General features: G+C 39.4%; 2 protein-coding genes and 1 long non-coding RNA gene across 7 annotated transcripts in view; 2 read left to right on the plus strand and 1 right to left on the minus strand.

The window, feature by feature from the left end:
- Positions 1-2,293, plus strand: part of LOC125755595 (peptidyl-prolyl cis-trans isomerase A-like) — a 42,352-nt gene extending 40,059 nt beyond the window's left edge. For both annotated transcript variants that reach the window (XM_049113317.1, XM_049113318.1), the window contains exon 5: positions 522-2,293. In XM_049113317.1, the coding sequence (XP_048969274.1) occupies positions 522-638 (117 nt within the window). In that variant the 3' untranslated portion in view covers positions 639-2,293. The remainder of the gene's footprint in view (positions 1-521) is intronic.
- The window catches only part of ADAM21 (ADAM metallopeptidase domain 21), a 30,581-nt gene continuing 7,072 nt past the window's right edge, over positions 906-24,414 (minus strand). Inside the window, exons 1-2 of one of the 4 annotated variants that reach the window (XM_025443137.3) lie at positions 5,356-5,511; positions 906-3,446 (exon numbers count right to left, since the gene is read on the minus strand). In XM_025443137.3, coding sequence (XP_025298922.3) covers positions 1,146-3,305 — 2,160 coding nt within the window. In that variant the 5' untranslated portion in view covers positions 3,306-3,446; positions 5,356-5,511 and the 3' untranslated portion in view covers positions 906-1,145. Of the gene's footprint in view, positions 3,447-5,037; positions 5,059-5,220; positions 5,240-5,355; positions 5,512-24,414 lie in introns of those variants that run through there. The other 3 variants (XM_025443140.3, XM_025443139.3, XM_025443138.3) reach the window with 3 other exon arrangements.
- LOC125755596 (uncharacterized) lies at positions 14,961-17,538 on the plus strand. Its single transcript, XR_007412433.1, has 2 exons — positions 14,961-15,329; positions 17,184-17,538. It is a non-coding gene; the product is annotated as an uncharacterized LOC125755596 (long non-coding RNA).

The raw sequence follows: 24,414 nt of genomic DNA on the forward strand, positions 1-24,414 counted from the left end.
CTGGTCACCCATTTCCTACTGCCTTATTAGCTATTCAATCCTTTAAAACATTCATTAAACTTTTGTTTTTTCAAAAAAAAAAAAAAAAAAAGAGAACCAAAGTATCATTTTTACTTTTCCTAATTAATTTAATGTGATTAATCCATTCAAATTAATTACCTCATTCAAATATTTACTCTGTATTAGGCATTGTTCTGTGTATTGGAATACAACAGCAGAACAGATAAAAACCACCTTGACCTCACAGAGATCACATTCTGATATTCAAAGAAAATACTTCACAAGCATACCCAAACTGCCAAATTAAAGCCAAGAGAGCAGACAAGACTGGGTAGGAAGCACAAAAGAAACAGGGTCAGGAGTTTTTATTAAACATTTCTTTCTCTCTTTTGATTATCAAATAAACCCAAGAGGTTGGGTGGGATAAACATTATTACTATTATTTTCCTTTTCAGATTTTGGAGCAGAATGTTAGAAACAATTTGAGTAATTTCTTCTCCTTTTTATATCCCTTTTGACAGCAGTGGGAACTGTTGCTACAGGGAATCGCATCCTGCACATCCTGCACTGATGGGATGTCCCATTGCACTATTCTGGAAGGTCACGTTATTGACCTGATGCCTACAGAGTTCCCCTGATGGCATGAGTTTGGCAGCCTGTTTATTCTGTGCCTATCATTGGGAAAATATTTCCATGATTCCAATCCAAGGCCCAGTCAAAATCACGTAAGTACCCAACTGCTGATAAATGGAATCCACTATGTTGACAACAAGAAATACATTCTCTGCACCTTTGAAAGGTTACTTTGGAAGTAAAGTCTGGATCCTCAGATACTTGTTTCCTGCCTTTCCCATGAGTCATATTTGTGCGCGCGCGCGCGCACACACACACACACACACAACCAATTTAGGGGAAATGGAGCTTTATTTGCTGCTTAAAACGAACTGTCTACTGACAGGAAGACGTTAGGAATTACCTTTGCTTAATGGCAATGTTTCTGATGTTTCTGATACTGACAAAAGGGAAGGTCCCTGCATTTTTCTGTATAGTCAGAAATGTGCTCAGTTCCAGGCATGTAGTAACATTTTCACTGCCAAGAGAGTAAAACTTAATATTGCACAGGATATTAAAATGGAGGCAGTTTCCTAACCTGAAGACTGAGCCTTAGTCTCCTTGAGACCGAAAGTTTTTCTATGGTATATAAATACAGCAGTTGACAATAAAAGCAAAACAGATAAAATAAGACTCACAACTAGTAGCAAAAAACCTTTTTTGGCAGATGCTGGGCCACTCTCAACACTACCTCCATAACCTCTGTGTAGGCAATAGGGTGGGGACCACCCATAGCCACAGTGGCAGTGATGTTTATTATTGCAGATGCCCCTCATGTTGCAGGTCTCAGCCAGGCAGACTTGTGACAAGAGAGACAAACTGACACATTTCTTGCGTATGCAGATCTTTCCTGTACCACACATGGTGCCATCTTTTACTTCACCAACATCAAGTGTGTCCATTCCCAAGTGATAATCAATACTCCAGCAGGTGACACCATTGATGTGAGTTTGCTGCAGAGTAGAATGATCTCTCAGATGGGGAATATTTGTCACATTGTCACACTGAACTCTTCCACAAAAGATATCGGAGATATTACATTTTAGGTATGTCGTGCCACTTATACCACAGTGGCCGAAACGGTTTCCCAGGGAGTTGATTTCTTGATAGCAACTCTGATATGCACTCTTTGCTCCTTCACCAAAAATCTCCCTGCACTGTTTGTCATGGTTATTACATCTCCCTTCATAGCAGTAGGCATCGTCACCACAAGGAATCCCATCCTGCACATATACATCTTCTGGGCACTGATGGGATGTCCCATTGCACCACTCTGGAAGGTCACATTTATTGACCTGATGTCTACAGAGTTCCCCTGATGGCATGAACTTGCAGCCTTTGCAACAAAGCCCAAAAGCACAAGCAGCCCTAGGCCTCAGAGTGCAGTTCAATAGACAACAAGGATCTTGTTCACATTGCTTTATAGATCCACAGTCACATTCCTCTTCTCCTTCAACCACGCCATTCCCACAGTGCTTCAATGTAAAGACTTCCCCTGGATGTGGAATATTGTGTAGACATGATCCCTGGTTTAAAGTGGTTTTTGTAAAATCTATATAACTACAATTGGTGAATTTCTCTGCTGGTACTCTCATAGCATTCATGATGCAACCACTTTGCTCACACAAACAGAATTCTTCATCATGCCACATACCCAAAGTATGTCCTAACTCATGGGCCACAGTGAGGGCAAAAAGAGACCAAGAGTCTCCTTGGAAATTATTAACCCCACAATCAATAGGAGGACGACATATTCCTGCAACATAGGCTATACCAAGTACACTTATAAGTGGGTTTTTTATGAAAAAATGTGCAGCATCATACTGTAGCTGGGAAAGACTGATTTGCTTCCACTTAGAGAAGTCCTCCAGAACCTGTTCTATGCTTATCATTGGGAAAACATTTCCTTGATTCCAAATCTCAATCCCAATCAAAATCACATAAGTACCCAACTGCTGATAAATGGAATCCACTATGTTGACAACAAGAAATACATCCTCCTGCACCATTGAGAAGTTGCTTTGAGAATAAATTAAGAAATTGTGATCTACCACCACAACCAGCTCCAAAAACCATGAGTGGGTCCATAATTTATCATTAGAATTTTGTTTCAGAGTTGACTTCTTAACCTCTTCAAATTTCACCTGTTGGAGTGCTATCTCCTTCTTTGTTAAGCCACATCTCATAGTTGGGAACTGTGTCTCATTAGTGTTTATCTCATAAACCAAGTGTTCAAATTTGGTAGAGTGCCTGATGGGCTCAATTTCATAAGCAAGGTCATTAATCTGTAGCATTCCTCGAAAACCTCCGGAACAGGTACTGAGGGCAACCAGGGACTCAGAGATTCCTTCCACATAACCATGATAGTAGCAGTCATCAGGAACAAAAGGCTGATCCTGGAGGAGGGCGTGCTGGTCCGTGTAGGTGAACACAGGGAAGTGTTTGGAAACCAAGAGTTTCTTGACCCTCATGTGGACAATGTGTCTCTGGCCTCCAAACTTCAGGCTGTAGGAGAGCCAGCCTGGAGATTTTGCACTTCTGCCCCTATCAGTCACCTTTAAAGGGGTCACCACTTCTGGAGATCTGAGGTATTGGGAGGGCCCAGCCTGAGAGAAGCCAGAAGGGAATAGAGACATTCCAACCCAGAACAGCAAGAGAACTCTCATGGGCACCTCAGCCTCACCAGCCACCATTATGGAGCTGCCATTCCAGAGCCATCGGTCCAGGGAAAAACCGTGAGGCACTGCTGGTCTGCTTCTTCCGCATTGGTCATTGTGTAGAGTTGACCTTTAAGGATCTGTGTTTGGGCAGAGTTGGGCATCAAAGCTGCAGAGCTGAAAGTGAAAATAAAAGGATGGGGGTGTGATGGGATTGGGTAAGGAAAATGGGAAAAAAATCAAACAGCAAAAAAGTGATTAGTGAATTAAGAAAATGCTTTGGACTTTCAATAAATGGAGGTGAGAATTTAGAAGGGTATAGATAAAATATTGGCCATATGTTTATAATTGTGAAAGTTGGACGATAGGTATGGGGGTTTTCATTATACAATTATCTCAATCCATATAGGTGGTATGAAAAATCTCCACTATAAAAAGTTAAAGAGACTTCAGAGTAGGGGGACTCTATATCTCAATTTGTCCAAGACCATGTTGGTTTATGCCTGTTGCCCCTGCATAACTATTGATACTTGCCTCTTTGACTATCAAAGCTGCCTAGAGAACTTAGATCCACCTGAGTAATAGATAGGCACTTTATTCCAAGATGCAAGTATCCCACAAGGGAACAGCAAAGCTCATAGACAAATTCAATCATATGAAAACTTCCAAGGACAAAGATTTCTGAATTGGGTGAGATCCTAATTTCCAGATTTGCTCTCTATAGCTTTCTTGTGTGTTTGTTATTTATTATGGAGTGGGAATTGTTGTGAATGGGAGGATGGAAAGTGATAAGAGCCAATAGAAATAGAGTGTTGCTGCTAAGCTCTATAAACCATGTTTCATCTTGAGAGCAGACAACAATAGGAAAATTCTGCTAGAATCTTTGAGCCATACTCATTGTCTTCATTTTATTATTCCGAGGACTTCAGAGACCCAAACTCCTACAAGAACATCACCCTGCATTAATATTGTGTGGTAGTGTCATTAAAAATCCCTATTCTTTGGGACACCTGGGTGGCTCAGCTGTTGGGCACCTGTCTTTGGCCCAGGGTGTGATCCCAGGGTCCGGGGATCGAGTCCCACATTTGCTCCCTGCATGGAATCTGCTTCTCTCTCTATGTTTCTGCCTCTCTCTCTCTCTCTCTCTCTCTGTGTCTCTCATAAATAAATAAATAAAATCTTTAAAAAGTCCAAATTCTTTAACATTATTGGAATATCAAAATAAACAACAGCCCTCCTCTATATGTTTTATCAACTCTTTCTTTCCCTACAGCTATTTCAAATTCCTAAAGACCTCTACCTGTGCCTCTCTCCTCTTACTCCATCGTGCAATATGCAGTTTTCCCATCTGTCACCAGTGTCTGACTCATTAGAGAGTCACGAAATCAATTTAATGGATCCTGACCTGCAGTTTTTTCTTTAAAGAAATGGAATAAAAATATCGGAGGACATTCCTAGAAGTTCCATAGCAATTCATATGTAAAGTTTTGGGGGTGTTTGCGTATGTGTGGCCACTGGATCACAGTATAAAATGGATTTCTTACTCTTCAATCCAGTAAAAAATATATATCTATAGTGATGCCAAATCTAAAGACAAAATGCTTTGTAGGATTTTCAACATTACAAACTTATCTGAACCCAACGCCATTTCTACATCTCTTCTATTCCACTCCATATTCCAGTCTCAGAAAAAAAAAAAAAAAAAGTAATCCTTCTCTATAGATTCAGGTGGTAGCCTCTCATCTTCTGTTCACATCACATCTCTTACCTACATGCAGACGGATTCTTTTAATGTCCCTTCTTTCAGCTCTATTTCATCTGTTCCTTACTGGCAGTAAGAGTGACCAACTCATTCTAATTTACCCAGGATTGTCCCAGTCTTAAAACTCAAAGCCCCACATCCCAGCAATTCCCTTACTCTGAGGCAAACTGGAATAATTGGTCACTTTACCTGAAGCACCTTACCACCACCCCCTGGCCATGCTCAAAAAGGAAAACAAAACAAAAATTAAGAAAATTCACATTATCCAAGGTACTGCTCTGACCACCAACTCATGCAGAGAGCCAAACTTAACAGATGACTTACCAACAGAAGAAGCTATTGTTTCCATGGCCTTTTCTTTTGTGATGGTTTGTACCATACTTTTCAGTGAAAAAGATTGGTAGTTGACCTCACATAACAAAGGGAAACAGAAGTTCTCTTCCTTTTATTTCCCAGCTAAGTTCTAGATTTAGTTGCTTAGCAACAAGAATTTTTCACTTCAGAAACAATTGGCTGTCAAGGATAACCTGCTCTGGCTCCACTATTTTCTATACAACTTCAATATCATTGGAATTGGATAGCCTCCGCAGCTCCATTCTCTGTCCTCATACAAGGTAGCTTCATTTCTGCTTCATGATTTTGCTCATGCTACTGTGTTGATCTAGACTGTGTAATCACTTTTCACTATGGAACTAAGTTCTATAGTAATTTTGTAGGTCAAGATCAGATTCTACATTCAGTATCAAGTATTTTTGGGATAATCTAGACAACATTGGTATACTGTAATTCCCTTTATATTTATCATATTCAATAATTTTTATTATATAGTTTATAACTTTGTTACTTTACATTGTTTTATTACACAAGTGTTAAAAATTTTACCTCCTATTAAATTGGTTTTGAGAAAAAGATTCTCGAAATTGCTAGAGAATTTATGACACAATATTTGACAAAGTATATCATCTATTAGATGACTTTAATTATATAAATATTACATAGAATAAAAATTCAATAAAAGATTACAGCTAACTCTGAGTAGATTCTATTTTAAAAGGATTCTTGGCAATGAATCTTGCTACCTGCCAATTTAACTAGTAGCTTCAGAGCTCTATAACTAGCAAGTGGAACTATTTTTAATGACAATCCTTTTCTGTTTCCTCTCAGAAAGTTTCTTTGATTCATGCTGGTTTTCTCAGAAATCTCCTGTAGGAGTGCTGACAATACTGACTCTATCTTTGGCCCACATCTTGTTTATGTCTCTGCAATGACCTCCCCCTGGGCTCTGTGTTCCAGGTCTTGTATAGATTAATGTATGCCCTGACCAGAATATGGGAAGCCTTCTGATCGTTCCTCTGGTGCACAGATAGCACCACTTTAGATAATCGCCCTTTACTCTATTAATCTGTGGGTTATGGTCTTGACTTTGTGGAGATTAGCTGCTTAGTGCCAGGATCGTTGCCTATTCAATCCACCTGTCAGCAAGCTACCCTGAATAAAACCCCCTGTGTAAATGGTATGGAATGTCTTCCTTCATTTCTGTTTCAAAACACCTTCTCAGTATTGAGGATTCTTTTTTTTTTTTTTTTAATTCTTTGTTTATATTTAACTTAGTTGGGACGCCTGGGTGGCTCAGCAGCTGAGCGTCTCCCTTCGGCTCAGGGCGTGATCCCTGTGAGGAGCCCGCTTGCCCTCTGCCTATATCTCTGCCTCCTCTCTTTCTGTGTGTCTCTCATGAATACATAAATAAAATATTTTTTTAAAAAAGGCAATTTAGTTAACATATTTATCCTTTGGATAAATACCTAGTAGTGCAATGCTGGGTCATGGTAGTTCTATTTTTTTTTTTTTTAAGATTTATTTTCTTTTAGAAAGAGTGTGAGTGGGAAGAGGGGCAGAGAGAGAATCCTCAAGCTGACTCCCCACTGAGCATAGAGCCTAATGTGGGGCTCCATCCCAGGGCCTTGAGACCATGACCTGAGCTGAAACCAAGAATTTGCTGGAACCCAGGTAACCTATTTTTAACTTTTTGAGGAACCTCTATATTGTTTTCCAGAGTGGTTACACCAGTTTGATTCCCACCAATAGTGCAAGAGGGATCCTTTTTGTCTGCATCCTCACAAAGACCTGTTGTTTCATGTGTTGTTAATTTTAGCCATTCTGACCGGGAGACAACCTCCATCTTAAGAAAGATATATTAAAGGGACCTGGGTGACTCAGGGGCTGAGCGTCTGCCTTTGGCTCAGGTTGTGATCCTGGTGTCCTGGGATGAAGTCTCATATTAGGCTCCTCACAGGGAGTCTGCTTCTCCCTCTGCCTATGTCTCTGCCTCTCTCTGTGTGTCTCTCATGAATAAATAAATATTCTTAAATATTTCAATTTATTATTAAAAAATCTTTAAAAAAAGAAAGAAAAGTACATTTAAAAAGTCTTGTCTACAACTGAACTCAGTGGTAAACTTTGCTCCTATACCAGAGATGATTAACAATGAGGAAAACCTATCCCAAGAAATGAGAGACAAGAAAACTACAGGAGCTCAATCCTGGAAAAGTTTTAGTAGCAAAGACCAGAGTGCCTGCTTCTGATAGAAAAATATCCTGGGAAAAATAAAGGTGGGGAAGGAGTGAAAGCTTCTGAAAGTAGTTTTGACTTGATCTCTCTTGCTGAAAGAAGCAGTAATGTTCATTTCTTTTAAAACATAGCATTAAGGGGGCTCTTGGATGGCTGTCTTAAGTGTCTGCCATCAGCCCAGGTCATGATCTCAGGGTCCTGGGATTGAGCCCCGCTTCAGCCTGCCTGCTCAGCAGAGAGCCTGCTTCTCCTCCTCTCACTGCCTTCCACTCCCCCCACTTGTGTTTTTCTGTCAAATAAATAAAATCTTTTTTAAAAATTAAAATATCATTAAGGACTTCTGTTTCTAGAAAAGATAAACACTCTTAGCCCTATTGCTCTTGCTCACTTCAAGTTAAAACACCAATTTTATATACAAAACTAAGATAGTTCAGAAAGGTGCAAAAAAGAACACAAATCAGCTAAGGATATTGGGACCTAAGGAATATATAGCAGTGATTTCTCTGCATTTTCTTTTAACCCCATTGCGTGTGGAGAAACCTATAACCTTAAAATGAAATAGACACAGACCAAAAAAAAAAAAAAAAGGAATAAAAGGCCCCCAAAAGGCCGCAAGACAAGTTTGTTGTCTCTAACCAGAGGACCAAGAAATGATTAGCCTAGCTGGGAATCTTTTAGAGAATAACTGTCCTACTCCAGCCAAATGTCATGAGAAAAATTGTAACCCCACATGCATTCTCATTAACATAGGCCACATGAGGCTTAAATATCCATCACAGGGACACGTGGGTGGCTCAGCGGTTGAGCATCTGCCTTCAGCTCAGGGCGTGATCCTGGAATCTGGGATCGAGTCCCACATTGGGCTCCCTGCGAGGAGCCTGCTTCTCTCTCTGCCTCCCTCTCTCTCTCTCTGTGTTTGTGTGTGTCTCTCATGAATAAATAAATAAAATCTTAAAGAAAAAAACTCATTAAAAAATATATATCCATCACACTTCTAATGAAGAGCCTCAAGCCCCTGATTGAGGTAGTGTCAGAGAAGGTCAAATAGAGTTCCAAGACTTTCCTTCTCACCATATAGTAATGAGGCCCCCATTCAACAATTAGTGGAGGCCACTTGGGCAGCAATAATATGGCATCCTTCAACTTCCCAGCAAGAGTGACGTCAGAAGAGGCCAAGAGGGGCAAGAGTAAACTCCCACAGCTTAACAGTATGAGCTTCTCCTTCCTCTTGGCAGGTCAGCTTAAACCTGGACATCTACCATCATCTAGCAATAACAATGCAATACTTCCTCTGATGGTGCAGTATCCCAAAATACAGCACCCAAAAAAATGTTCAGAATCAAATGAAAATTTACCTGTCATACAAAGAACTAAGAAAGTTTCAACTTAAATGAGAAAAGACAATCTGTAGATGCCAACTCTGAGATGATGCAGAAGTTAGAATGTTCTGATTAGGGTTTTGAAACAGCAATCATAAAAATGCTTCAATGGGCAATAACAAATATGGTCAAAACAGTTGAAAAAATTTGCAGAAATTTAAAGTCTCATCACAGAAGTATAAGAAAGAAAAAATAATGAAAACTTTATAACTGAAAAATATAAAACCTAAAGCCAAAAGTCACTGGATGGCCTAACAACAAAATAGAGAAAAATAAATGGTGAACTTGATCATAGAGAGCTATGATCATAGTCTGTCATACCATAGATTTGGTAATAACTCTGAAAAGCAGAGAGAAAATAGGTTGGAAAAAATGTAAAGAGCCTGTGGTACCTGAAGGCTATAACAAAAGATCTAACACTCATGTCATCACAGTTGCAGAAAAAGAGAAAAATAGGGCAAGGTTGAAAAGTTCCCAAAGAAATCATGGCTGAAGATTGCTCAAATTTAGCAAAAGTAATAACATATTCAAGAAACTGAGGGAACCAACAGAATATACTCAAAGAAATCCAGAGAGCAACACATCGTAATAAAACATTTGAAAACTAATGACAAAGAAAAAATCTTTAAGATTTTAAGAGAAAAACATCTGCCTAATGCTTACCTACAGAGGAAAATGTTTTGAAAAATAGTAGATTTCTCATTAAAAACCACAGAGGTGAGAAGAAAATATCAAAATATTCCACAAGAGCTAAAACAAAATATTAATCCAGAATTTTATGTACAGTAAAAATATCCATCAGAAATGAAGAAAAAATCAAGACATTTTCAGATGAAGGAAAATTAAGAGAAGTTGTCACAGACCTGCCAAAAACAATGGACAGATTATCAAAGCATAAGATCAAGAAAGAAATAGGGCTTTAAATGACACACTGGACCAGATGGACTTCACAGATACATACAGAACATTCCATTCTTAAAGCAACAGAATACACATTCTTCTAGAGTGCACGTGGAACTTTCCCCATAATGGATCATGAATCAGGTCGCGACTAATTCCAAAAGATTGGTATTATTCCCTGCATATTTTCAGACGACAATGCTTTGAAACTTGAACTCAATTGCAAGAGGAAATTTGGAAGGAACTCAAACAGTTGGAGGCTAAACAGCGTCCTACTAAAGAATGAATGGGTCAGGGCAGCCTGAGTGGCTCAGCCGTTTAGCGCCGCCTCCATCCCAGGGCCTGATCCTGGAGACCCGGAATCGAGTCCCGCGTTGCGCTCCCTATGTGGAGCTTGCCTCTCTGTCTCTGTCTCTCTCTCTCTCTTTTTTTCTCTCTCTCTCTCATAACTAAATAAAATCTTTTTTTTTTTAAAAGAATGAATGGGTCAACCAGGAAATTAAAAAGTTTCATGCAAACTAACGAAAGTGAAAGCATACTGTTCAAAACCGTTGGGATATAACAAAGGTGGTCCTAAAAGGGAAGTATATTTTAATACAAGCCTCTCAAAAAATTAGAAAAAGCCCAAATACACAAGCTAACCTTATACCTGAAGGAGCCAGAGAAAGAAGAGCAAATGAAGCCTAACTCAAGCAGGAGAGAAATAAATATTAGAGTAGAAATCAACAGAACAGAAAACAAAAGAACAGGTCAATAAAGTCAGGAGCTAGTTCTTTGAAAAAATTAATAAGATCAATAAACCCCTAGCCAGACTTAGCAAAAAGAAAAGAGAAAGGACCCAGATTAATAAAATCATGAATGAAAAGGAAAGATCAAAACCAACACCAAAGAAATACAATTACAAGAACACATTATGAGAAACTATATGCCAATAAATTATGCAAACTAGAAGAAATAGATGCATTCCTAGAAACTTGTAAACCACCAAAACTGAAACAGGAAGAAATAGAAAACCTGAACAGACCCATAACCAGCAAAGAAATTGAAACAGTAATAAACAAATCTCCCAAAAACAAGAGTCTAGGGCCGATGGCTTCACAGGGGAATTTATTTTTCTTTAAGATTTTATTTACTTATTCATGAGAGACAGAGAGAGAGAGTAAGAGACACAGGCAGAGGGAGAAGCAGGCTCCACGCAGGGAGCCCAATGTGGGACTCGATCCCGGGTCTCCAGGATCACGCCCTGGGCTGAAGGCAGCGCTAAACCGCTGAGCCACCCTGGCTGCCCACCAAGCATTTAAAGAAGAATTAATACCTATTTTTCTGAAGCTGTTTCAAAAAAATAGACATGGAAGGAAAACTTCCAAATAGAATAAGGCCAGCATTACCTTGATCCCAAAATCAGACAAAGACCCCACCAAAAACAAGAATTATAGACCAATATCCCTGATGAACATGGATGTCAAAATACTCCCCAAGATACCAGCCAATGGGATCCAACAGTACATCGAAAGGATTAGTCTCCACAACCAAGTGGAATTTATTCCTGGAATACAAGGGTGGCTCAACATCCACAAATCAATCAATGTGATACACTATGTTAATAAAACAAAGAACAGGAACCATGTGCTCCTCTCAATTGATGCAGAAAAAGCATTTGACAAAATACAGCATCCTATCTTGATTAAAACTCTCCACAGTGTAGGGATAGAGGAAACATACCTCGATATCATAAAAGCCATACACAAAAAGCTCACAGGGAATATCATTCTCAATGGGGAAAAACCGAGAGCTTTTCCCCTAAGGTCAGGAACATGGCAAGGGTGTTCACTCTCACCACTGTTGTTCAACATAGTACAAGTCCTGGCCTCAGCAATCAGACAACAAAAAGAAATAAAAGTCATCCAAATCAGCAAAGAAGTCAAACTCTCCCTCTTCGCAGATGACATGATACTGTGTGTGGAAAACCCAAAGGACTCCACCCCAAAATTGCTAAAACTCCTACAGCAAGCAATTCAGCAAAGTCACAGGATATAAAACGCACAGAAATCAGCTGCATTTCTATACACTAACAATGAGACAGAAAAAAGAGAAATTAAGGAATCGATCCCATTTACAGTTGCACCAAGCCCCCTAAGATACCAAGGAATAAACCTAACCAAAGAAGTAAAGGATCTGGGCTCTGAAAATCATAGAACACTTATGAAAGAAATTGATGAAGACACAAAGAAATGGAAAATCGTTCCATACTCATGGATTGGAAGGATATTGTTAAAATGTCTATGCCACCCAGAGCAATCTATACATTCAGTACAATCTCTATCAAAATACCATTGACATTTTTCACAGAGCTGGAAGAAACAATCTTAAAATTTGTATGGAACCAGAAAAGACCCCGAATAGCCAAAGCAATGTTGGAAAGAAAAAAAAAAAACACCCAAAGCTGGAGGCATCACAATTCCAGACCTCAAGCTATATTACAAAGCTGTGACCACCAGGACAGCATGATATTGATGCAAAAACAGATACATAAGATCAATGGAACAGAATAGAAAACCCAGAAACGGACCCTCAACTCTGGTCAACTAATATTAGACAAAGGAGGAAAGACTATCCAATGGAAAAAGGACAGTCTTCAACAAATGGTACTGGGAAAATTGTACACCCACATGCAGAAAAATGAAACTGGACCATTTTCTTATATCATACACAAAAATAAACTAAAAATGTATGGAAGACCTAAATGTGAGACAGGAATCCATCAAAATCCTAGAGAACACCTTTTTGGCCTCAGCCCCAGCAACTTCTTGCTATAAATGTGCATTAAAACTATCATGAGATACTACTACACACCCTTTTGGATGGTTAAAAAATAACTGACGATACTAAGTGCTAGTTGAAGATACCAAGCAATTGGAACTCTCATTGTTGGTGAAAATGTAGTTGTACACTCGGGAAGACAGTTGGACAGTTTCTTGTAAATTTAAACATTTGCTCACCATGTAACCCAGAAATCTCACTCCTGGGTGGGACTGGAAAGATGAAAGTCTATGTTTACACAAATTCTGTATACTAACTAATGTTCTTGGCAACTTTATTTGTGATAGTCAAAAACTGGAAACAACCCAGATTCCACTCAAAGAGTGAATCGATAAACAGATAGTGGCACATCTATACAACAGAATACTACTCAGCAACAAGAGGTGTGAACTCTTGATACAGTCAACAGTGTGGAGCAACCTCAAAGATGTTATGCTGTGTGAAAGAAGTCAGCTGCAGAAGCTTACACACTATGATTCCATTGATATGACATTCTGGAAGAGACAAAACTACAATAACAAAATAGATCCGTGGTTAACGGGAGTTCTGGATTGGAAGAGGATATAACTATAAGTAGCACAAGGAAGGATGCCTGGGTGGCTCAGTGGGTTATGTGTCTGCCTTCAGCTCAGGTCATGATCCTAGGGTCCTGGGATGGGGCCCTGCATCAGGCTCCTTGCTCAGCAGGAGGCCTGCTTCTCTCTCTCCCTCTGCCTACTGCTCCCCCTACTTCTGCACTTTCTCTAATAAATAAATAAAATATTTAAAAATAAATTTTTAAAAACTTATGGAAATGTAAATGACCTACCTTAACCAAAACAATTTTGAAAGGAACTAGACAATTATCCTCAAAAATTTTTATGCCCTCCAGCAGCTAACCCCCTTCCTTACACCTTACCTTACGCAGCTACTGATATGTCTGTCATTCTAGAATATTACCCATTTTAGGATTTCATATAAATTCAAATAATATGTATTCTTTTTAGCTGCTTTTTTCACTCAGCACATTTTGTTTCAAGTTTTTATTTAAATTCCAATTAGTTAAAATCGGTGTAATATTAGTTTCAGGTGTAGAAATTAGTGATTCAACACTTCCCATACAACACTGTCTGTAAATTATACGTGAATCAAGTTGATTAAAAATCATGAGTTCCATAAGTGGAATTTAAAAAACATGGGATCCCTGGGTGGCGCAGCGGTTTGGCGCCTGCCTTTGGCCCAGGGCGCGATCCTGGAGACCCGGGATCGAATCCCACGTTGGGCTCCCGATGCAGGGAGCCTGCTTCACCCTCTGCCTGTGTCTCTGCCTCTCTCTCTCTCTGTGACTATCATAAATAAATAAAAAAATTTTTAAAACAAAACAGGGGCAGCCCTGGTGGTGCAGCGGTTTAGCACCGCCTGCAGCCCGGGGTTTGATCCTGGAGACCCAGGATCAAGTCCCACGTCGGGCTCCCTGCATGGAGGCTGCTTCTCCCTCTGCCTGTGTCTCTGCCTCTCTCTCTCTCTCTGAATAAATAAATAAAATCTTTAAAAAAAAAACCTCATTATTAAAACAAAATAAAAATAAATAAAAAACAAAACAGAGGATCATAGGGGAAGGGAAGGAAAAATAAAACAAGATGTAATCAGAGAGGGAGACAAACAATTAGAGACTGTTAACCATAGGAAACAAACTGAGGGTTGCTGGAAGGGAGGTGGGTGGGTGATGGGGTAACTGGGTGATGGGCATTAAGGAGGGCACATGTAGGGATGAGCACTGGGTGTGATATGCAACTGATCAATCATTAAGCTCCACCTCTGAAATTAATAATGCACTCTATGTTAATTAATTGAATTTAAGTTTTAAAAATCATGAGTTCATATTAACATTTTCTTTCAAAATGAAAGATTATGAAATTTTATTTGGCTTCTTTGATTGTTTACTTGATTGTTCTCACCAATTTCCGACCCCCCCCCCTCCCCCCGCAACGTCCTTCTGGTAATCATCAGTTTGTTTCTATAGTTTAAAGTCTGTTTCATGGTTTTCCTTTCTACCTCCATGTTTGTTTGGTTTCTTAAGTTCCACATATGAGTGAAATCATATGGTATTTGTCTTTCCCTGATGAACTTATTTCGCTTAGCATAATACTCTCTAGCTCCTTCTATGTTGTGGCAAATGACAAGATTTCTTTCTTTTTTTTTTTTTTTATGGCTGAGATATCACCTCACACCTGTCAGAATGGTGAAAATTAACAACACAGGACACAACTGGTGTTGGTGAGGATGTGGACAAAGGGGAATCCTTTTAACACTGTTGGTACAAATGCAAACTGGTGCAGCGACTCTGGAAAACAGTATAGACATTCCTCAAAAAGTTAAAAAGAACGACTCAGCAACTGCAACTACTAAGTTTTTACTCAAAGGATACAAAAATACTAATTCAAAGAGATTCATGCAATATTTGTAGCAGCATTATCAACACTCAGCATATATTCTAAGATTTATCTATGAATAGGTAATATGTTACCTATTCATCAAGACTGTATAACATCAGCATAAACAAAGACACACAGATCAATGAGATAGAAGAGAGAGTTGAGAAAGAGGTCCATGCATAAATACTCCATTGATTTTTATGGCAAATTTGCTAAGGTAATTCAATGAGGAAATGAAAATCATTTTATTTTTTAAGAAGATTTATTTATTTATTTATTTATTTATTTATTTATTTATTCATGAGAAACAGAGAGAGGCAGAGACATAGGCAGAGGAAGAAACAGGCTCCCCCTCGGGCACCCTGATGTGGGATCTCGAAACTCCAGGATCATGACCTGAGCCGAAGGCAAATGCTCAGCCGCTGAGCCACCCAGATGTCCCTGAAAATCATTTTAATAGTGACTCCGGCACAACTAAATATTCTTATTGAAAAAAAAATTGCCATCATCTTTCATAGCATAGAGAAGTAAACTCAAGATGCATCACAGATGCAACTATAAAAGTTAAAACAGTAAGACTTCTCAAAAAAATAGAACTTCTTAAAAAAATCAAGATAACATTAGCAATGACTTTTAATACAGTGTCTAAAGAGCACTAACTTTAAAATAACTGGTAAATGGATTTAATCAAAAGTAAAATTCTCTGTTCTTCCAAGGACACTGCTAAGAAAATGGTTGGGCGAAAATATTCAACTATACATAATGTAAAAACACTTCCAAAGGAAGACATAAAAATTGTTAACACATGAAAAAATGTTCAGCATCATTAGTCAGCAGAGAAATACAAGTTAAACCACAATCACATACCATTACATACTAATTAAAATGGTAAAGATTAGAAGTCTGAGGGTACCAGAAGTCTGGGGGATAGAGCAATTGGAGCTCTCATCCCTTGCTGATGACTTTACAACCACTTTGCAATACATTTTTGGCAGTTTCTTACAAAATTAAATAGAGGCTTATTCTATGTCCAATAATCCTCCTCTTACCTAGCAGAAATTAAATACATGTTCTACAAAACACCTGTATATGCATGTCCAGTACAACTTTATTCATAAAACAGCCAAAATACTGGAAACATCCCAAAGATTCTTTAACAGATGGCTGAAAAAAACAAGTTTTGTTAGAATCATATAATGGAATACTGCTCAGCATAAAAAGGGAACAAACTACTGCTATGAGCAACAACATGGTTGAATCTTAGGGGGAAGAAATTACTGAGTGAACAAAGCAAGACTCCAAAGAATACCATTCGATTGAATTTATATGAAATTCTAGAATAGGCAATATTGTATAGTGACAGAAATCAAATCAGTGGCTGCATAAAGCAGAAAAGAGTAGTGCTAAGGCGCACAAGGAAATTTGGGTGGTATGGTATTGTTCTATATCTTGATATATGTGTATACATGTGTCAAATCTCTTCATACTGTTACACTTATAATGAATGCATTCCTGATATTATATGTAAATTATGCATGAATAAAGTTGATTACAAATCATGAGTTCATATTAACATTTTCCTTCAAAATGGAAGATTATGAACTTTTATTTGGCTTGTTTACTTGTAACTTTTTTCTCTTACATTAACGTGACTATTTTTGCTTTACCTTATATTATATATCAAATACAATTAAAATAATTATACCAATATTACTATCACTTATAAATAAAAAAACAGCATTTGAAAGTCACTTGAAACAATTCTTTTATATGTATGGTTATGTCATCAACATGATATGCATTTAAGTTCATAATATACATTTTGATTAATTGGTATTTTGGGAATCAATGTTTGCTTATATGTCATTTACATGATCCTAAATTGAAAGCATATAACCGAGTCTTATTTGTATCCTAGACTGTCTCTTATCTTATTCTCTCTAGTCCCCTCTAAGTAATCATGTTATTAGATTTTGATTTATTTTTCCAATCTTTTTTTGCAAATATAAACTAATAAGTGTGCCTTTTTAAAAAAGATTTTATTGATTTATTCATTATTATTTATTCACAGAGAGAATGAGAGGCAGAGACACAGGGAGAGGGAGAAGCAGGCTCCATGCAGGGAGCCCAACGCAGGACTCAAACCAGGGTCTCCAGGATCACACCCTGGGCCAAAGGTGGTGCTAAACCGCTGAGCCACCCAGGCTGCCCTAAGTGTGCCTTTCTGAATCAATCCTCTTTCTTACAAAAAAGAGTAGCAGCATATATATACATACATATACATAAATCTGGCTTTTTATCCCTAAGAACAGGTCTTGGATATCATGTGATATCACTGTAAGGAAATCTTGCTTATTTGTTTTTAGAGTTGTATGTATCCATGGTGTGGAAATACCGTATTTTATTCAATCAGTCCTCTATGGGTAGGCATTGGTGTGGCTCCTGAATCTTTTGCTATTATAATGCCATAAATAGCCTTACACCAAAATAATTTCATAGTTTTGAAATATATCTTTGGGATAGAGTTCCAGAAGAAGAACTGCTGGGTCCAAAGCTAAATGCATGTGTTTTCACTGGCTATTAACCAATTTGACTCCATATCGGTTTCACCAGTTGCCATTACCCCCTGCACTATATGCAAATCTATGTTCTCTTTAATCTCACCAACAAAGTATGCTACATTTGGCAGATTAAAGAAGGCTGAAAATTCTTTGGCATTCCTCCCCTCGAGACGTGGAGTCTATATAACATCCCTGTGATGGTTAATTTTATGTGTCATCTTGACAGGGCTAAGAGATGCCCAGACAGCTGGTAAAATATTATTTCTGGGTGTGTCTGTGCTGGTGAGATTAGCATTTGATTCTGGAAGAGATCAGCATTTGAATCAATAAACTGAGTAAAGAAGGTCACCCTCACTAATGCAAGTGTGCATTATCCAATCACTGAGGACCTAAAGAGAACAAAAAGGCAAAAAAAGGGTGAATTTGCTCTCTCTCTCTGAGCTGAGACATCCCCATTTTCTCCTGCCCTTGGATATCACTGCTCCTTCAGATTTAGATGGACTCCTAAATCATATGCTCCACTGATTCTTAGGCCTTTATACTTAGAATAAATTATACCACCAGCTTCCCTTGCTTTCAGCTTGCAAATGGCAGATCATGAGACTTCTTAGGCTCCATAATCATGTAAGCACATAGCCTGCTGGTTCTATTTCTCTGAAGGACTCTAATACAGATTTGATACCAGGAGTGATTCTAGAGGAACAGAATTTTAAGAATGAGTTTTCTGAATTGGTTCTGGGGTTTCTGAAACTGGCTCTCTAATCTTATATAAAGACTAATAGTCCATGGCGAGCTATGTATAGAGATACATAAAATATCTGCACTAGGTACTTCTGATCAACTACTATATGAAGCAAAGAGATAAGTGATGCTGTATATGATACTTCTGAACATTTTTTGGAAACTAAGGGATAATGCCATTGGTTGGTTGCCTCTAACATTGTTGGACAAGTAGTGAAAGAAAAGGATGAACTAAGGGATCCCATTTCTCAGCTCAAGCATCCCATAAATGACCTAAGAGCTCCTATGTGTGCCCTGAAGGAGAATCTTATCTCCTCCAGCCACAGGGCTGAAACTGGTGAAAATCAAACACAGAACCTCATTTTGTTATTAGCTGTATTACAATGTAAGCTGAACTCCCAGCTTCACAAGGTGTTTACTGTTATAGCAAAGGCATTGATTGGGAAGAATGAGATCCTGTAAGTGGGACTAGGGACATATGGGAAGACTCTGATGAAGCTGGAAACATTGAACCCCTGTACTCTGATGAGTCTTCTTTGCAGGGGAAGAGCTTTTTCTACCTCTACTGTAGGTGGTAGCAGCTTCTTCATCTACATTTGAGGGGCTAACCTGGTATTACCTGAGGAAACAGTAATGATTTCTTCTGATATAACCAGCATGCAAGACAGTGCTGATTCTCTTCAGGATCCATCCCCATCATCCCACTTTGCTTCTAGACCTATAACTGGAGTCAAATCCCAGAAGACCCCTAATGGTGAGATACAAAACATGACCCATGAGGAGGTACAATATGCTCCAAAAGAACTATTTAAGTTTTCTAATTTATACCAACAGACTCCAGGGAACATCGATGGATATTGAGGATGTGGGATAACATGAAAGAAGCACAAAGTTGGGTCAGGCCAAATTTATTGATATGGGATCACTAACCAGAGATTTTGCATTTAATGCTGCAGGGGAGTTAGAAAGGGCTCTAACAGTTTGTTGATTAATTGGCTGAAACATGGACCAAAAGAAGGCCAATTGTAAATGGCTGACCTGCTTTGTTTTAATATAGAGGAAGGAGTTCAGAGGTGTAGGGAGACTGTAATGTTACAGTGTACTCATTTAAGACCTACTCACCCACACTGAGGGTCCACAGGACTAATGCTTTGAGGAATAAATTTGTGAAGGGAGTCCAGCATCCTTGAAGAGCCCCTTGAAGAGGGCTCTTCAGGGGCTCTTCTCTGTAGGCTAGGCTTTAGAGTGGGAACCACAGACACTCAATTGGAAAACCTTAAAGATTGGGAACATATGGATCCCAGGGCAACGGGCAACAGGAGTCAAGTGGCAGCACTCAACCACCAAAGACGAGGTAGGCATGGTTACCATAATAAACAAAAGAGTCAAAGCAGCAATCACAATAATCCAACTCATGCACAGCTATGGTGCTGTCTAGTTAATCATGATATTCCTAGAAGTGAAACAGAAATTCTTATTTGATCTATATAAGCAAAAAGTTCTAAGTCAAGTCAACAGAGTCTAACTCAAGTCATAAAAGCAGTGAATGACAGTCCTTCAATCAATTCCCAAGTTGAATCAGTTTAGAAGCCAAGAACCTCTTGAATGAATGGGAGGCCAGGTACCCTTTAGGAAGGCCTTGATACAGCAATGAAAATTTATATGGCTAATCTTTCTCCTAGCCTCCCAGAGGGACCTATGGCCTTTTAACAGGGCTGTACATTGGGGAAAAGGAGATAATCATACCTTTCAGAGACTACTAAACATTAGCTCTGAACTGACACTGATTCCAAAAGACCCATAATGTCACTGTGCCCCTCCAGTCACAGTAGGAGAGCTTGTGGAAGTCCAGTGATTAATGGGTTATTGGTCCAGGTCTGTTTCACAGTAGGTTCAGTGGCTCCCTGAACCCATCCTATGGTTATTTGCCCAGGTGTAGACTGTATAATTGGAATAGACATACTTAGCAGCTGGCAAAATCTTCACATTGGTTCCCTGACCTGTAGAATATGGGCTATTACAGTGGAAAAGGCCAACTGGAAGCCATTTAAGTACCACATCCCAAGAAAGATTGCAGATTAGTGCCACCATTTGAAAGATACAGGGGTAGTGATTCCCATCACATTCCTATTCAACTCTCCTATTTGGGCTGTGCAGAAAACAGATGAATCTTAGAGAATGCCAATGGATTATTTTATTGTAAGCTTAACCAGGTGGTGACTCCAGTTGCAGCTGCTGTACCTGATGTTGTTTCACTGTTTGAGCAAATTAACACATCCCCTGGTCCTAGGTATGCAGTTTTTGATCTGGCAAATGCATTTTTCTTCCATACCTGTCCATAAGGCCCACCAGAAGCAGTGTGATTTCTGCTGGTATGGCCAGAAATACATATACAAATACCTCTTTAGGGTTATAGCAACCCTCCATCCCTAGGTCATGATTTAGTTTGCAGGGATCTTGATTGTCTTTCCCTCCCACAAGATATCATACTGGTCCATTACATTAATGACATTATGCTGATTAGACCTAGTGAGTGAGAAGTAGCAACTACTCTAGGCTTATTAGTAAGACACTTGCATATCAGGGTGGGAAATAAATCTAAAATTCACTTCTACCCCAAAATATTTAGGGGTCCTGTTACGTAGGGTGTGTTGAGATATCCCTTCTAAGGTGAAGAATAAGTTGTAGCTGGCTCTCCTACAGCCAAGAAAGAAGCACAATACCTCTTTGGATTTTGGAGGCAACATATTCCTCATTTGAGTGTTACTCTAGTCCATTTACCAAGTGACCTGAGAAGCTGCTAGTTTTAAGTGGGGCCCAGAGAAAGAAAAGGCTCTGCCATAGGTCCAGGCCACTATGCAAGCTGCTCTTCCACTTGGGCCTTATGATCCAGCAGACTCAATGGTGCTTGAAGTGTCAGTTTCAGATAAGATGCTGTTTGGAGCTTTGGGAAGGTTTCTAGAGATGAACTGCAATGCAGGCTCTTAAGATTTAGGGGCAAGACTCTGCCAACACCTTCATAAAACTACTTTCCTTTTGAGAAACAACTTTTGGTCTATTACTGGGCCTCAGTAGAAGCTGAATGCTTGCTCATGGGCTACCAAGTTACCATGTGACCTGAGATAACACCATGAACTGGGTATTCACCAACCCAAAAGTGGGCTTGCACACCAACATTCCACCAAATAGAAGGTATATATTCAAAATCAGGCCTGAGCAGGCCCTGAAGTCACTTACATGAAGAAGTGGCCCAAATGTCCAAAGTCCCCATTCTTGCTCCACTGTCTTCTCTCTGCCAGCCTACACATATAGCTTCATGGGGAATTCCTTGTGATCAGCTGACAGGGGAAGAGAAGACTCAGGCCTGCTTTACAGATGGTTCTGTATGATATATACAAGCACACCTGGATGTGGTCAGCTGCAGCACTGCAGCCCCTCTCGAGGACATCCCTGAAGGAAGTGGTGAAGGGAAATCCTACCAGTGGGTAGAACTTGGGGCAGTGCATTTCTCCTTGGAAGGAGAAATGGCCAGATGTGGAATTACGTAACAGTTCATGGGCTGTGACTGCATAATCAGGAACATAGAAGGGACTTGATTTGAAAATTAGTAACAAAGAAATTTGGAAAGGGGGTATATAGATAGACCTCTCTGAATGGCCAAAAAACATGAACAGGGATGCGTGGGTGGCTCAGTGGTTGAGCGTCTGCCTTTGGCTCAGGTGTGATCCCAGGGTCCTGGGATCAAGTCCTGCATCCGGCTCCCCGCAGAGAGCTCTTCTCCCTCTGCCTCTCTCTCTATCTCTCTCTGTGTCTCTTATGAATAAATAAGATCTCAAAAAAAAAACCAAACAAACCACAAACATATTTGTGTCCCATGTAGTCACCAAAGGGTTACCCCAGAAGAGGATTTTAATACACAGATAGACTATGTACAATGGAGTGTTACTCGGCCAACAGAAGGAATGAAATCTTGCCATTTGCAATGATGTGGATGGAACTAGAAGGTATTATGCTAAGCAAAATCAGTCATAGAAAATAAAATATCATATGGTTTCACTCATATGTGGAATTTAAGAAACAAAACAGATGAACATAGGGGAAGACAAGGAAAAATAAAATAAGATGAAAACAGAGAGGGAGGCAAACCATAAGAGACTCTTAACTATAGGAAACAAACTGAGGGTTGCTGGAGGAGAGGCAGGAGGGGGATGGGATAAATGTGGGATGGGCATTAAGGAGGGCACATGATGTAATGAACAATGCATGTTATATGCAACTGATGAATCACTAAATTCTACCTCTGAAACTAATAATACAGTATATGCTAAATAAATTGAATTTAAATTTTTAAAAAATAAGCAGAACGACCCATTCTGTGGGTACCAACCTCTTTCCTTAATCACCCACCATGACCCAATGGGTCATGAACAAAGTAGCTATGGTTACAGGGTGGCAATTACACTTGAAGCAGCAACACAGATTTTCACTCACCAAGGATGACCAGACTACAGCCACCATTAACTGACCAATCTGCAGGGGCAGAGACCAACATTGAGTCACCAGTATGTCACCATTCTCTGGGGTTATCAGCCAGCTACCTGCATGTCAGAAGATGATTCATTATATTGGATTGCTTCCATTATGGAAGGGGCAACGTTTTATTCTTACTGTATTAGACACTCTGGATACAGATTTTCCTTCCTTGTACACAATAACTTCTGCCAAAACTACTACTATCCATGGACTTACAGAATGCCTTATTCACCATCATTGTAGTCTACACAGCATTGCTTCTGATCAAGGAACTCACTTCACAGCAAAAGAAGTGTGGCACTGGGCCCATGGTCATGGGATTCATTGGTCTTACCACGTTCCCCACCACCTTGAAGCAGCTGTCTTACTGGAACGGTGGAAAAGCCTTTTCAAGACTAATGACAGTGCCAGCTAGGTGGCAATATCTTGCAAGGCTAGGGCAAGGCTCTCCAGAAAGCTGTATATGCCCTGAATTAGTGTCCAATATATGATGCTGTTTCTTCCATAGATAAGATTCATGGATGGGTCCAGGAATCAAGAGTTGGAAATAGGAGTGGCACCACTTACTATTAAACCTAATGACTCACTAGCAAAACTTTTGCTTCCCACCCTTATGACTCCATGCTTTGCTGCCTTAGAGGTCTTAGTCCTGGAGGGAAGAATACTTCTGCCAGGAGACAAACAATGATTCCACCGACTGGAAGCTAAGATTGCCACCTGACCACTTTGGGCTCCTCATGTCTCTGAATCAACAGGCAGTGAAGGGAGTTATGGTGATGGCTGGGGTGATTGACCTTGATAACGAAAGGGAAATTGGACTACTACTTCACAGCAAGGAAGGCAGAGTAAAAAGGTAAAGAAGAGAATCTGGAATATAGCTCCCTTAGTGTGTCTCTCTGTACTACTATGCCCTGCTTCTAAGGTCAGTGGAAAACTCTTAACAACCCAATCCAGGCAGGACTACTAATGGCCCAGACTCTTTAAGAGGGAATGTTTGGGTCACACCATCAGATAAAGAGCTATGATCAGATGAAGTGCTTGCCAAAGGCAAAGGGAATAGAGTGGATAGTAAAAGATGGTTACAAATACCAGCTGCAACCAGGTGGCCAGTTATAGAAACAAGGGCTGTAAGTATCATGACTATTTCCTCTTTATTTTGTCATGAATACATTTGTATTCATATATCCTATTGTCTTCTTTCCATTTTCCTCTTTCTTTCCTTATTCCCTTATCATGTAGCATGGGATAATTGAATTTATATCATAGCATTTGGATATTGTTAATTTCACATCATAGTATTTAAGTTATGGGATATCAAGAAGAGTAAAAATCACTGAAGGGCTTTACGTTTTCTTCTGGGGAAGGGGTAAATATGTAAATGCCATATCTTACTGGTTCTGTTTCTCTGGGGAACCCTAATACAGACACCATTCCAGGGTGGGTTGTATGCACTGAACCAAAGATCTT

This window comes from Canis lupus, chromosome 8 (genome assembly GCF_003254725.2).
Source record: "Canis lupus dingo isolate Sandy chromosome 8, ASM325472v2, whole genome shotgun sequence".
In the NCBI taxonomy this organism is placed as follows: domain Eukaryota; kingdom Metazoa; phylum Chordata; class Mammalia; order Carnivora; family Canidae; genus Canis; species Canis lupus.